This window comes from Natator depressus, chromosome 20 (assembly GCF_965152275.1).
Source record: "Natator depressus isolate rNatDep1 chromosome 20, rNatDep2.hap1, whole genome shotgun sequence".
Lineage (NCBI taxonomy): Eukaryota > Metazoa > Chordata > Testudines > Cheloniidae > Natator > Natator depressus.
In genome coordinates this window covers 7190241-7205974 of record NC_134253.1, presented here as the reverse complement: position 1 = coordinate 7205974, position 15734 = coordinate 7190241, and the positions used below count along the sequence as shown (strand labels likewise).

The following is a 15734-nucleotide window of genomic DNA, read 5'->3' as shown; positions in this document are numbered from 1 at the left end:
GGGAGGAATTAAAAAAAAAAAAAAAAGTTAAAAAAAGTAAAAAAAAAAAAAAAAAAAAAAAAAAAGTAAATAACAATAAATTGAGTACATACTACCTTTTTTCTTCTTCTTTTGGAAGGAAAATTTTTGCTCAATAGCTTTCACTTCTTCTGCTGAGATGAAATGACGGACATTGTAGCTCACACCCACCCTGTTCAGGTGTCCCCGCACATGGTTGGCTAGGCCAATCCCATTGTGAAACCTGTCAGGACAATATGGACATTTCCTCTCTTCGTTCTTCAGCATGGGCGAGTCTGTATCCAAGAGGTCATCTAGCTCTAGGGAACCCTCTAGAGGGGAGTCCAGCAAGAGAATATCTAAGGGGAGGGACTCGTCCATCATGAACTCCCTGGAAGGAGCTGCTATTTTCTTCTTGTACAGCTTCCCCTTTGGCCGCTTTGTCTTCTGGGGATGAAGGTTCATCTCCTCTAGAAGGACAACAGGGACCATCTTCCGTAACTGATGCTGCTGTTCTTCTGATGCTATAGAAGAGTCTGTTGCTTTCAATGTGTCTCTGAAAGTCCTCTTGAGGGCCAAAGCAGACTGAGGAATAGCAAAGGGTTTGAAGCGTCTATTCTCAGTCAAATCTATTTCGGTGGTTAAAGAAATTTCCTCTTCCATGCTCCCAACATCATTTGCCAATGCCCATTTGTGCCTGAGCTCCTCCAGCTCCCCCGGGTGACTCCTGACATTGTCCCCGTCACTCTCAAGGTGGTGTACTGTGCTTTTTTTTTTCATTTGCTGCAGGGCAAACTGAGAATAAACTTTTGCTGAGGTAAGGGTGGACAGCCCTAAGTTTTTGTGCAGGGCACCATACGGGGCTGCTTTCCTGGTGTGAAACCCTGATGTCTGGAAGTCCTTTTTATTAGTCCCATTGCTTTTATTGAGTCTCTGGTGACCCATGGCAAAGTTCTGGACAGATTCATAATGGGATGTGCTTTCTCGGTGAGGCTGGGGAAACAGCCTCTCGGCTTTGCCAAAATAATCCGTCTCTGAAAATCGGCCTGGCCTAGCGGGGCTGTAGGCATCCCTGCTAGTTCCAGGCTGATTAGAGTCCTCTTCAAAAGTCTGTGTGTCCCAGGGAAGATGGGAATGGGCATATTTCATGTGTTCCTTTAGGATATTTTCATTGGGAGCAGGGAAGCTGCAGAGCATGCAAGTGCTGAGTCCTTTACTGCTGCTGTGTGGCTGCACCTGCACAGGGGTGTGTTTGTTTGGTTTGAAGTGTTTGTAGATGTTGTGTACTGGGCTGTCATGCATTTCTCCACTGCCAACTCTGCCAAAGAGATTCACATTCTTCATGCCTTGGTCCTTCCTCTCCTTGACGTGCATCTTGGCATGCTGGACGAAGATCTTAGAGGAGTTGGTTCCAAAAACACACTTGGGGCACTGCAGCCGGGCTTCTCGACCTTCGTCTGAAAACTCATTGAGCTTCTGGATTTCTTCAATGATTTTCTCCCTGGACTCCTGATGAAGCCTCTTGTGCTGCTCCAGAGAGCCAGGGTCCCCAAATGCCCATCCGCATTCATTACAGGAGAACTGACACTGACCCCCAACTGCATCTCTGTCTTGGTCCTGCCCTGGTCCCCGGTTATGCTGAAGCATGTGATCCATCAAGTGTTCCTTTTTCTTAAAGTAAATGCTGCATTCAATGCATGTGTACACGGTGGGATCCTCCTCCTGGCCAAGCTCGTCCTTTCCATGCTCCTCTAGCAAGACACTGCACACATATGGCCTCATCTCTATGTCATAGGAGCTGCAGGGAGTCGGTTCTAGAGACATCAGTGGGATTCGCTCCACAGAGTCTTCAGCGTTTACGGTCCAGGACTGTTTGCTGACAGCAAGATCTGCATTTATCTGGAGGCTTGGCTTTTGCAATGTCCACTCTGCAGCATTAAGAGAACTCAAGTCACTCAAACTGGCCTCCATTGCCAGCCCTGTCCTGTGGGAGGATACGCTCTCCACAGTTTTTGACTTGCTCAAGACAGGGTTTAGCATTTTTCTGAATACCGGCAGAGTCAATGGACAAGGCACTTCATGCACGGCCTGTCCCCTGGTGGATAAGTTAGTTGCTACATCTGTTGGCTTATTTATGTCTTTATAGTGAGGACTCGGACTCTCATTGTGCCCAGAAATCCAGTCAAACCTCTGAATGCCCTTCTTTTTTTTATCTAAGTGCTCTTTGCTGAAGGCTTCAAGTTGCTTTGGTTCATTTTTATGATATTTTTCCTCTCCACTAACAGACCGTACTCCAGGACAAGGGATGGAAGTTTCTGCTGTAGCCTTGTGAGTGTTCAAGTCCTCAGAGTTGCTCTCCAGTTGATCAGTGTCCATCTGCACAGTATTTACAATCTTGGACTCCACTGTAAACGTGGACTCCATTGAGTGTGAAGGATTTACACACTGCACTTCCTTTAAGCCTGCTGAGTCCTTCAAACCAGAGAGTCTTTCTAAAGTGCTTTCTTCTCTCAAGTCACCTCCTCTTGTCTCCAGAGTGGAACAATCCCATGATGTGCTGCCAGACACAGTCATACTTCTTAGCTCTGCTGAACTCCTGGAATCTGCTCTGTAAAACCCTTTCTTGAGTTCTACATGTTCTTCATTCCTGGTGCTGCAAATAATTTTTGACATTTATTAGCTGGTTAAAGGATATGAACCAACACTTCTGTTTACATAAAACACATCACTTCATTTTCATAGTTTTTAAAGTCAGAAGGGACTATTAGATCATCTAGTCTGAGCTCCTGCATAATAAATGCCAGAGAATGTCACCAGGCTTCCCCTGTATGTAGCCCATTTAAAATTAACAAGGCTGATCTGTTAATCATAGAATCATAGAATATCAGGGTTGGAGGGGACCTCAGGAGGTCATCTAGTCCAACCCCCTGCTCAAAGCAGGACCAATCCCCAACTAAATCATCCCAGCCAGGGCTTTGTCAAGCCTGACCTTAAAAACTTTTAAGGAAGGAGATTCCACCACCTCCCTAGGTAACGCATTCCAGTGTTTCACCACCCTCCTAGTGAAAAAGTTTTTCCTAATATCCAACCTAAACCACCCCCACTGCAACTTGAGACCATTACTCCTCGTTCTGTCATCTGCTACCACTGAGAACAGTCTAGATCCATCCTCTTTGGAACCCCCTTTCAGGTAGTTGAAAACAGCTATCAAATCCCCCCCTCACTTCTCTTCCGTAGACTAAACAATCCCAGTTTCCTCAGCCTCTCCTCATAAGTCATGTGTTGCAGTCCCCTAATCATTTTTGTTGCCCTCCGCTGGACGTTTTCCAGTTTTTCCACATCCTTCTTGTAATGTGGGGCCCAAAACTGGACATAGTACTCCAGATGAGGCCTCACCAATGTCGAATAGAGGGAAACAATCACGTCCCTCGATCTGCTGGCAATGCCCCTACTTATACATCCCAAAATGCCATTGGCCATCTTGGCAACAACGGCACACTGTTGACTCATATCCAGCTTCTCGTCCACTGTAACCCCTAGGTCCTTTTCTGCAGAACTGCTGCCTAGCCATTCGGTCCCTAGTCTGTAGCGGTGCATGGGATTCTTCCGTCCTAACTGCAGGACTCTGATAATATACTCAAATATACTAAGGATGGAAAGGACCTATTAGGCTGCCTATTCCACTTTCTCCTTCCCCCTCCCAATGCCATGTGCAAGATGAATCTCTTTTGCATATCCTCAAGGACTTGGTCCAGTTTTGTTTCAAAGACTCCAATAGCGTTAGCAGCTTCCCTAGAGAGGCTGACCCACATATTAGAAGTGACCCTGTTAGAAAGGGTTTCCTGAAGTCCAGCTGAATGTTTCCATCATCACTTCCTGGATTCCTGCCTCAACCCACTTAAACAAAATTTTCCCTTTCCCCCTCAAAAATCCACCTCATCCTCTGCAGAGACCTTTGGGACAGAGTCTCCTAGACAGTTCTATCCCTCTTTCTACCAAGCTGCCTGTGGATATTTGCTGTTGTGGGAAGACATTTTATTATGAGGCCAAACAGGAACCAGTGAGGCTTTCATAGAGCTTAATGTACAGTGCAGACATGGCCCCTAGCACTCTGCCTTTTGGATCCATACATTCCTTGGTTAGAAGGGACCATTATGATCATCTTGTCTGACAGCCTGTGTAACACACACCAGATAACTGCCCCGCAATAATTCCTAGAACAGAGCTTTTAGAAAAACATCCAATCTTGATTTCAAAATGGTCAATGATGGAGAATCCACCAAGATCCTTGGTAAGTTGTTCCAGTCATTAATTACTCTCCCTGTTAAAAATTTACATCTTATTTCCAGTCTAAAGTAGTCTAGCTTCAACTGCCAACCATTGGATCATGCTTCAACTTTTCTCTGCTAGATTGAAGGGCCCATTATTGTTCCCTATGTAGGTACTTACAGACTAATCAAATCACCCTTTAACCTTCTCCGAGTCCAGAGATAGAAGCCTGGGGGCTCCTCACCAGTGGCTTGTTCAGAGGAAAGCTCTACTAGCTGGCAGCTCTCTAGAGGAAGTGTGAGAAATTAGGATCCATTTTGCTCCTCTTTATTGTTTTTTGTTTCTCCAGCTTCAATATTCTGTACAGGGGCCACAAGCCAAGGGGGGCAGGAGCAGCAGGCCAGCTTACAGAGAAGTCCTTGGCTAATTCCATCCTCTCACACCTTGGCAGGGCCTCAAAGTAGAGAGAATACGCCCTAAAAAGGTTCCTCCCCACACCTACTATTTCTACACTGGGGCACAGAATAGGACAGTGCTAACCGCCTGCAAGGATCCTGAGGGCTGCATCTCATCTGCATTAAGTGGAGCAGGGCACTGCTGCTAAGGCAGTTGCAGTCTTGTGGGGAGACATTACAATCTCCATCATTCACAGACGATCCCTATGGCATTTGTACCAGTTATGAAAGGGTCGAAGGCTTTTTATTGCCAACGTGGCTGCTGGTAGGAAGGGGAAGGAGAGGGGCAGATGCCCAAAGGGACTAGGGTTCGAGAAGCAGTGCCTATAGGTCAGCTATGGGTAAAATTTCAACCCTTGGGGCAGAGGTAGTGCAGAAACCTAAAAAGAGGTGCCTGTGGACACCACATGAGGGCAGCTGCGGATCAGACTGGGCTCCTTTTCCCCTCTCTGCCAGTGACCAGCTGCTGAACTGCTCTGAGCCACTCCTACTCCCTCTGCAAATACAAGAATAATTATTCTACCCACTTTACAAAGTGCTTGGAAATCTATGGATGAAAAAAAGCTAGGCAAGTGTCTTTATTAAAATGGAGGTGCAGATGGTGGACACCAAGGTCACAGCAGGTTTTGATTGAGAAAGAGCATTGCATGCTGAGAGCGATATTTCTGCTGGCAACTATCAGAGGTACCGCTTCACAGACCATTGGGTTTAGCACAGACAGTGCAAAAGGCAGCACAGTGACAGCCATACAGACTCCAGGCCTCTGTACAGCCAGAGAGTAAGGTAAGATTCCGCCACACACCAGCTCCTGCCAATATACCTTATTCCTGGATTACAAGGACTACACTTGAATCTCCATGGCCTACTCAGTCCTCGGCTTCTCTGTCGTCAGTGACAAACATGGCAGTGATTGTGTGATGTGGACGCTTGTCAAACATCATCTGGGTTGAGATCCCCCCTTGTTCAGTTCATATCAGCCACCAAATACTAATAGCTTTGGCTCATTACAAACCTGGTTCAGTGGAAACCCCCTGAATCTCTTTTATCAATCAACCGAGTCATCCAATACACCACCTCTCTCTCGTTCCAAACCTTCCTCGTAGAAAAGCACCGACTAAGACTTCCACTTGCCCCTTATGATGTGCATTGGGCCAGAGAACCTAACAAACAGGGGACTCAAATGCCTCCAAATGCAGAGGTGACCAGAGGTGATAAAAACCACAACAGTCTCAAGTCTATGAGACAGGATAGCATTATCTAACAGGTCAAGTTCTACTGAAGTGAGAACAAAGCACCTTTGTTGGCAGCTGTTCTATCTTAGCCAAGCCCACAAAATTCCCACACAACACTGCCGTTTTCTGTTTTAAGAAACCTCCTCTCCCCATAAATTCACATCCATTTTTCCAGTTCAGTAAAATCCCTTATTTTACCCAAGCAAAATAACTGCTGGTTGGAAGAGAGTTTCTCTGTGGTCACCAAGGATTACCATATGCACTGCAAATCCCATGTGTATTATTAAGAATAACTCAATAAGGAAACTCCTAGCCCAGGAAGGATCAGAACACTGAGCGACACTGGATACAAAAATAAACCCATTAAAATGTGCTGGGCACCAGTTATGTTGCATAAGCAAGATAAAAGAGAGGGATTCTGAGCAGGTCAGTGGTCCTTACTGCCCTGCAGAATTATCACTCAGTGCCACAATGTGGGACACACAATATCTGACATGCTTTCTCCATCGTGTTCCACAGCTACTCCCTGAACATCTCTCAATCAACCTTAAATCTCTGTTACGACTGCCAGCCTCCTGGAAGATAATGGCTGTAGGCGGGCCCCTAGTGGCCAACATAGTGGCACTGGGAGAGGAATGGTAGACTACGTGGCCTCAGACACCCCCGCAGGAGGTGATGTGCATGCAGGCAGCTGGAGGATATGGGGGAAGAGCAAAACAAGAAAAAGCAAAAGACTGAATGGCAGGTCATGCACCCCATTCCCTTCCAAAAGCCACTTGGTAGCATGTTATCATGGGAAACACAGGTTACTTGAGAGGTGTAATCGGGCGAACTGGGTTTGATTCCTCATCCTAGTCTTATACTTTAAGACTGAGAATGTTGCACGGGTTGGGCTTGAAGGCCCAATGATGTCATCAAGCACGACACCTAGGCTGGACTGCATTCAGCCCTGGCCTGGCAAGCGTGAGTCAGAGTAAGATGCCCACTGTTGCTCAACAGCAAGGAGTGGCACTGGCTGGCTCCAAAGGGGAGCGCCTCTTTGGCCAGGAAGGATAATGATGGCAGGGGGAGGGGGCATCCTTAGGGCTTTACTACCTACAAGCTCAGTTAAAAGTGAAAGTCCTCGGGATCGGTTCAGTGGCAGTGACACAAATGTGCGATTTATCCCAGGAGTATCAGCACTTACCAGAGTTCGTTCCTGTGAGGCGTGGTTGGGACAGCACCACAGAGGGCAGGATCGGGCTCATCTGCAACAGAGAAAAGGAAAGCTTCAGTCGATCGGGGCCGAATCTTGGCTTCTTTACTGCCATTTGGAATAATGTCATTTTGTGTTAAAAAGCTTTCCTGGCAGATAATCGCCCCCTCCTCTGCTTCCGCTGTGCCTCCTCCCCTTCTGCAGCCGGGTTGAGATTACTGCCGCATTTCTAACCCACACTTAAGAGGGTTAATCCTGTGCACCAATGATTTGATGTATAATCATTCTTGCAGTAAGCAGTTTAAAATAAAAATGCACATGCTTCAATGCCTGGCTCCCACCCACCCGCTCCTAAGAGGAGCGGCCAGTCCATTTGAAGTCAAGCCACTGGGTGGTGGTGGATTTTTTGCGAAGAACCCTTGCAAAGGGAACCGTGTGAAAATGATGGAACCTGTGCAGGATGTCACACAGTAACACAGTGACGTGCCCTCTGCTGCCCTTGAGCTGGAGTGACCTGCCCTTAGGCTAGAGGTATCCATTCAAAATGCTGATGCAAAGGATCATTGTCCTAGCCCAGTGGTTCGCAACCTATTTATTTTATTGTGGGCCACGTTATGTGGGCCAAATCAAATACTACCTCTATGGCCCTGAGGATGTCACATGGGCCGCAGCTCTGTGCTGATTGGGCCGCAAGCCGAGAACCACTATCCTAGCCTATTGCTTTGACCACATCATCCCTCTCTAAGCTGCTTGACTTCACTTCCATGGCCCTTTGTGGCCTATCTCCCATTCAGTATCAAAGTGTCTACCCTCGCCTCTGATCAACCCACGATCCTAGCCTCCATCATCCACTTGTTAAATTTTCAAATAGCACCTTTGTGCTTTCTCCCATGCTGCCCCACATGCTCCCCATAAACACCCACAAAACTAACTCATTATACTCCTTCAAATCTCTCCTTTGCCATGATGCCTACAAAAACGTCACAACAGTTAGGCCGCTGGTGTGCTGAGAGCCCTGCCCATCAAGCTGATCACAACTGTCTCATTGTTTCCTTATGCCGCCCCATCTGTCTGTATCCACCCGTTATCTCTTCTCTTACACTTGGACTGTAAACTCATTAGGGCAGGGACCATCTTTTTGTTCTGCATTTGCACAGTACAGCGGGGTCCTGGACTGTGACTGGGGTTCCAATGTGGTCCCGTAACACAAATGATAAGAACAATTTCTGTGTTCCAGTGAAAGCCTGTTCGCACCCTACACAGCCTTCGAGCTTGACTTCCAGGCACAGCCTGTGGGATGAACGTTTATCCCAAGAACACAAAAGCCAGCAGCAGGGCGGAGCTGTTCAGACTGTACGATGGGTATCCACATTAAGTCACAGGAGTGTCAGGCCAGGGAGGCTGCACTTGTTGGAGATATGGACAATGTGAGCAGCCATTAAGGCTGGGATTTCCAAGAGCCCAAGGGAATTAGGTGCTCAAATGTCTAATTTCAATGGGTGTTGGATACTGAACTCCCATAGGCTGCTTTGCCAATTCCGTATTGCCATGGTCTGGAGTGTCCTCAGCGCAGTGGTCTGCTATTGTACACTGCACTGTCAACTCAATACAGGGATCACCTTTTACCAAACATGCCTTCTGCAAGCAGGGATCGAAGTGCTGTCAGTTCAGGAGAACTCCAAAATGAGCAAAAGTAACTCAGGGAAAACCACAGTAAGACAGGCCTCTCAACATGCCCTATCAATCTTTGGTACTTATCTGCCCCTCCTGCCTCCGTTACCATCATATCTGGACGTCTCACAATCACCTCACAAACCCCCTGGGAGGCAGGGCAGCACCGCCATCCCTATTTCAAAGAGGGGAACTGGGCACAGAGAGTGAATGACCTGCCCCAGGACACACTGGAAGTCTGTGACAGAGCAGAGAATTGAACCTGTCTCTCCCAAGCCCCAGACTAGTGTCCTAATCACTGGAAAATCCTTCCCTCCAGTTAAAAAGGCTAAGAGAATGTTAGGAACGAGTAGGAAAGGGATAGAAAACAAGAAAAAAAAAAAATCTCATGCCACAATATAAATCCATGATGCGCCCACACCTTGAATACTATGTGCAGTCCTGGTCCACCCGCCATCTCAAAAAGGATATAATGGAACTGGAAAAGGGTCAGAGAAGGGCAATAAGGATTTCTGAGGTGTTCATACCAGGAGAGACTACAAATATTAGGGCTGTTCAGCTTAGAAAAAGAAGAGACAACTAAAAGGGATGGGAGGAATATGACTGAGGTCTATAAAATCATAAATGGTGTGGAGAAAGTGAGTAGAGAAGTTTTATTTACAATACACAAACCAAGGGTCAACCAATGAAATTATTAGGCAGTAGGTTTAATACAAACAAGAGGAAGTACTTTTTCCACAGTGCATGATTAACCTCTGGAACTCATTGCCATGGGACATTGTGAAGGCCAAAAGTATAACTGGGTTCAAAATGAACTAGATGAGTTCATGGAGGATAGATCCATCAGTGGCTATTTGCCAAGATGGTCAGGGATACAACCCATGCTTGCGGCAACCCTAAACCTCTGACTGCTAGAAGGTAGGAGGGGAAGACGGGGTGGATCATTCCAACTGTCCTGTTCTGTGCACTCCCCCCCCCCCCCCCCCCCGAAGCTCTGGCACTGGCCAGAGACACAATACAGGGCTAGATGGACCATTGGTCTCACCCAGTCCGGTAGGTCTTAGGATCTTAACAATGGCACTGGCACCCTGTCCACATTAGGACACGCAACGTAGCTCCACTGGCAATAGAGCCAGTATCGGCAATAGTGGGATGTTTTAAACCATTTCCCTAGAACAGACAGGGTCTTAGACAGTGCAGACCTACACTACTGTAGATCCCAGCTAGCAGCTAGTACACTCTATGGAGCATAGGTGTGATATGCTCCATGCCTGAATCATCTCTAAAGCAAATGAGAGCCACAGCTCCAGTCAGCTGAAGCTTTCAGGAAGCACAGGCTGTGTTACACATAGACTGCAGTGCACAATTCCAGGGCCTGCTTCTCCATGGTCCTGCTGCCACTTTACGGTAGTGTAATTGCCACCATTGTGAGCTGACCGCATTTGACAGCCACTTTGCTCTGGGGTAAGGGACTATCCAAGATGCGGGGCAAGGGAGATTCAAGGTGCCAGTGTCCATGTCACTCCAGTCCCTGTTTTGCCAGAATAGGCCTGCCATGCGGATGGCTCAGTTTGTCAGAACAGTAGTCAGTTAAACCCGCCTTGCTTCCCGTTTAGTTTTAGAATCCCAGCCTGGTACCCATGTTTGATTTCTGTCACCAAATGGAAAAGGTTTCTATATCCTTGTCATGGTAAATCAACATCTCATGACCCTGCTTTGGTCACCATCATCTCGGGTCACAGTTCTCCTAGCAGCTACAATGCTGCCTTCCTCTCCATCCCAGTATCCTGTAGCTACCTGGCTGTAACCCAGGAAGCCAGCTATGCCTTAGGATTACCCAGTTAAACAAAAAGAGATGCAGCCTGCAGAGACCACAGGTCCAGTCTCATAGCGCTCCTGCACCCTGACAGATCGGGTGAAGGGGTAGTCAACACACAGGATTCTTACACAGTAACCAGAGAATTTACTGAGCATTTCACACTGCAAGCAGAGATGAGGTTCAAAATGCACCAATTAACAGGTGCAACAGCCACCAACATAGACTGTACAAGGGAGCTGGGCCATTACTAATGAGAGATCCGTTAATATTTAGCCTTAAGTTACGGAGAGAGAGGAAATGGGAAGCTGCCAACACTGACACTGACAGAGGCAGGATGGGCTCTCAGGGAACGTGGCACTGCAGGGGATGCAGGCTCAGACCTCGGAGAGCTACTTTAGACATTTAATAGGGTGCAGCCCCCTTCCTCTTCTTCCATGGAAGAGAACAGTTTGGATCTTTCCAATCCTGACCTTCTCATGGGTGTTGCCTCTGTGCTTTTTAGCGTCTGGGGTTTGCTTTCCTCTGTTAGGAGGACAGCAAATTCCAAGGCAGTGACCTCGTAATTTTCAAGGATCTTGCATTTGTTTCATGAAGCGCCGGTTACATTTACTGTGCGATAAAAATGACTGAATAATAGGATACTCCAAGCAAGTGCAGAGTCCAGAATGTTGTCGTAGCTATGAAGGGAAGTGAGGAGCACAGACACCGTGGTAATTCAAAGAAAAGAACTTTTACTTAAAGACTCAGGCTGAGATTTAAAATCATGGAGTGGACGTGTAAGCCCCATTAATCCAGATTCCCAAATCCTCTAGTCCACTTTGAAAATCTCAGGCTTAAACATTCTGCCTGTGATTCAAAAATATCTCCCAGAGTGAGTGCTGAATTCTGATCTCATTTACACCAGTCTAAAACCAGAGTGACTCCAGTGAAGTCTCTGGGCTTACTCTGGATTTACACCATTTGGTGATCATGTCTGGCCTGAAAATGCAGCACCAAAGGACAATGTTCCTAGGATCCAGAGAGAATGTTTCAAACACTTTTCTTTTAAAGGGGAATGGTAAGAGAGCCCGGTAACAAACTGCAGGATCATGTTAAATGGGCAGTGTTCAGGAAGCTGAGTCACACCAGTCTAGAATGCCAGGGGGAGGGGACAGAAGCTGCGATCTTTAAAATCTGACGCTCCAAAAAATGGCAGATTTTAAAGACTTCCAAAATATACGGCGCATAGATGGCATTTGGGAGACAGGCATGTAGCTATGCGTGGAGTGGCAGAGAGCACAGATATGGAGAGGAGGACAATGGCAGAGGTGGTTCCCAAGTGTTCTTTTGTTCTTGGTAGCTCCAGCATGGCTCCTATTTTTAGAAACTGTCTCCTTTAGAGGAAAACATGCAGTGATTTATCTTCCTCTGGATGAGCACGTAGCTGCACTCCCTGCAAACCCTGGTATCTTGGAAACAGTAAGAGACAAGAGAGTTTAATGTCTTGGACTTGGTGGGTTCAATTTTACCCTCTATGGTAATCCAAGGACAACTTCTCCTCTAAGTCGCAAGAGTAGGGACTGTATATTTTTCCAGGAGAGAATGAATGCAGACTTTACATGCTGCTCTCAACAGCAGCAGCAGCTGCTCTCAAGTTTATGCTCTTTCCATGAATTACAGGAACATTGAAGAGGTAAAATGCCACCATTACCCAGACACAGGCCTTCACTACTCTGCCATATTGCACTAGGGAAATTCAGTCCAACAGTCTGGGACATTAAGACATTTTCAAAAGCGAAAACACCACATGAGCGCATAGCGAAGAGGCGGCCAAAACATGCAGCCAAACAAAAAAATAAGCTTTGCATTATGGGGTTTTTCATAGGAGGCACCACATGCTAGAGCAAGAGGTAAGAGTTCTTCTCAACACGATGGACTTAGTTCTAGATCACGGGTGGGCAAACTACGGCCCGTGGGCTGGATCCGGCCTGTCAGGGCTTTGGATCCGGCCCACGGGATTGCCAGCCCTGTGGCACAGCAGGGCTAAGCCAGGCTCCCTGCCTGCCCTGGCCCTGCTCCCGGAAGCGGCCAGCACCATGTACCTGTGGCCCCTGGGGGGAGGTGAGGGCAGAGGGCTCTGTGTGCTGCCCTCGCCTACAGGCACCACCCCCTGCACCTCCCATTGGCCAGGAACGGGGAACCGCGGCCAATGGGAGCTTCAGGGGAGGTACCTGCAGGCGAGGGCAGCACGTGGAGCCCTCTGCCATCCCTTGCCCCCCCCACCCCGGGACATGGTGGTGGCCACTTCTGGGAGCGGAGTGGTGTGGGGCCAGGGCAGGCAGAGAGCCTGCCTTAGTCCCGCTGTGCGCTCCCAGAGCCGCTCAAGGGAAGCGGTGCCAAGCCAGAACCGGCACCCCAAACCCCAACTCCCTGCCCTGAGCCCCCTAACCCCCTGCCACACCCCTCCTGCACCCCAACCCCCTACCCTGAGCCCCCTCCCGCACTCTGCACCCGCTCCCCCTCCCACACCCCAACTCCCTGCCCCAGCCCTACATTTATGGCCCTGCATGCAATTTCCCCACCCAGATGAAAAAGTTTGCCCACCCCTGTTCTAGATAAACTCTTTGCTGAGGGCTATTTACATGCCATGTTTTAAAGTTCAGGTAATTGTGAAATACCAACTTTTCAAGAACACCACTAAAAAAAAAAAAAAAATCTGTGGCTCATTTAGAACAACTAATGCAACTTGAACCATGGTAAATAGAGGTGAATTGCATATTGAAGGGGCATCCATTGCCCATCAACAGCGTGAAGATTTTGCTTAGTCACTAATCTATTATCAAAAGGAATACCCTTGCTCACACGGGATAGCAAATGTGGAATAATTCAGACATGCTTTGTGTAGGTGATAAAGCTTGTAAAGCACAGAACCATCTTTCATTGCACCCACTGAACTCCCAAGGAAAACCGCTAATAGACACTCATATAATAAATAGCCCCCACTCCAGACTGGGAAGTGACGTACAACTCTATAGATGTGGATGGGATATACCATCCACAGCAACAGAACTCCTCTGTAATATCTGAATGCAGAGAAACGTTCTGCAAAATAACACCAGCTTCATCATAAATGAAGGTCCCAAGAAGGACTATGCTAATTTCAGAGGCATCTCTAGAGAGAGCTACAGGGAGCATGGCCTAGAACAGAGGTTCCCAAATTGTGGGGGCAAAGAGGAATGTTGGGGGCGGGGCGGCGCAGCAAGGCCCAGGTCAGCCTCCATGGGAGGGGAGAGCACCACTTAGCCCCTCCCGGCCCTCATCCGCGTCCCTGGCTCCCGTCCCCAGCCTCGGTGTGGCTCTGCTCTTGCCCCACCCCCAGTCTTGGTCACTGGCCACAGCTCCGTTCCCTGCTCGGGACTGAGGCTGGAGGCAGGGCTGGAAGCAGAGCTGCACCTGGACCCAGACCCAGCTGCTGGCCCCCACTGCAGCCTGGTTGCGGCTCTGCTTCCACTCCGGGCCCCAGCCATGGCCCTGCTCCCGGCCTCAGACCCACCCCCAGCTGCGTCCTTTCACCTCTCTGTAACTCAGTTTCCCCATCTATAAACTGGGGATAATGATACTGTCCTCCTTTGTAAAGCACTTTGAGACCAGCTGATGGAAGGTGCTATACAGGGACTGGGGATTATTATTAATAAAATGTTTCAGACAGATTTCTGGACAAAAAAGCATGGTGCCCACAAATAATAAATCAACTTGAAGACTGTTAGAGTGGGCTTTTCAAAGGCATTTAGCATTGGCCTGACTCCCACATCAAAGTCAATCTTAGTGTTACTTAATGGGAGGAGAATTAGGCCAAAGCGGAAGGCTTTGAAAATCCCACTCTTAATATGTGATTTGTACAATGCAGCAATGACTAAGGGAGGCAACATGCACGCAGGAATTGGTTAGGATGATCTAAGGCAGTATAACTAGGAGGAATGGGATAAAATACAGAGATGGAAAATTTAAGCTGGATGTTAGGAAAATATTTCCTTAGTTGCAGATATCTATTCAGTTGCGCAAAGGTCTCTTCAAGGGATACAGTGAAAGACCCATTTTTTGAGACATTCAAAACTAGACAGGGCAAAGTCCTGGAGAATACTTCGTAGCATTCACTAGCCAAGGACAGACAAATAGGACTTTTCCATCTCTAGCATCTATGGTCTTATAGACACCATATACTCAGGCGGTGTGGTGGTGGAAAATGCACTCCTGTCAAGGAGTTTGTTGCTGTCTCACAGCTATAGAAAAATGTCCAGTGACCAAACAATCACCTCAACAAAGTCTTTATTGACCTGAGCAATGCCTTGGATTATGCTCAGGTGTCTCAGTCTTCAGAGGCTTCTCAGATAAATTTCGGCACAGGCAAGACTAACACATTTCAGCATCTCCACAGTAGCATTGTTAGAGAAGTCTGTACAGACAGACAATGTCCAGCCATGGCATTAAGCAATGGGTGACAGTCATTGCCTGATCTTCATAGTAACATAAGATGAAGCAAATCATGGTTTAGCTCTATAATACTAAATTCCACTTGAGCAGTTTCTTTGAATCTATGGTATTTCATGTAAGAGCACAGGTACTGGAAGAGCCACTGCTCTACTGGTGACCCTGCATGAGCAGATAACTACATTATCACTGTCTTGTCCCTAGCTTGGAAAGCAGGGATTCTACAGTCAGCTATTCTAAGGCAATGCTTCTAAGGCAGAGTAACCATCAGTGCCAAAAATATAATATGTTAACCCAAACAGCAGGATCTGTGCTAAGCAAAGGGTAATGTGCTGACTGAGACAACCTTGGCAGTGTCTTCTTGGACTATGAGGAACATATCAAGTCAGGCACCAGAATACCAACTACTGAGCTGGCCTTTTACATGGCTGCTTGTGGAAGTAACGGTGTTTGCCCGTGCACATTAAAGATTGCTGCCCTACTGTATGGTGTACAGATACTAACCTCTTTACCAATGCAGGAATAAAGCAGCTCCCATACCAGATATGCTCGGCAGCTTTTGGTTACAAGAGAACCAAGATAAAATCATACTCTCTTCTGGGTATTTATTTGGCCCCAGCACCTTAGTA

The 15734-nt window shown here is 47.5% G+C and overlaps 1 protein-coding gene across 7 annotated transcripts in view; it reads right to left on the bottom strand.

Moving 5' to 3' along the window:
* The window catches only part of WIZ (WIZ zinc finger), a 150396-nt gene that overhangs the window by 55497 nt on the left and 79165 nt on the right, over window positions 1-15734 (bottom strand). For 3 of the 7 annotated variants that reach the window (XM_074935093.1, XM_074935095.1, XM_074935092.1), the window contains exons 3-4: window positions 7140-7200; window positions 93-2650 (exon numbers count right to left, since the gene is read on the bottom strand). In XM_074935093.1, coding sequence (XP_074791194.1) covers window positions 93-2650; window positions 7140-7200 — 2619 coding nt within the window. The remainder of the gene's footprint in view (window positions 1-92; window positions 2651-7139; window positions 7201-15734) is intronic. The other 4 variants (XM_074935096.1, XM_074935094.1, XM_074935099.1 and 1 more) reach the window with 3 other exon arrangements.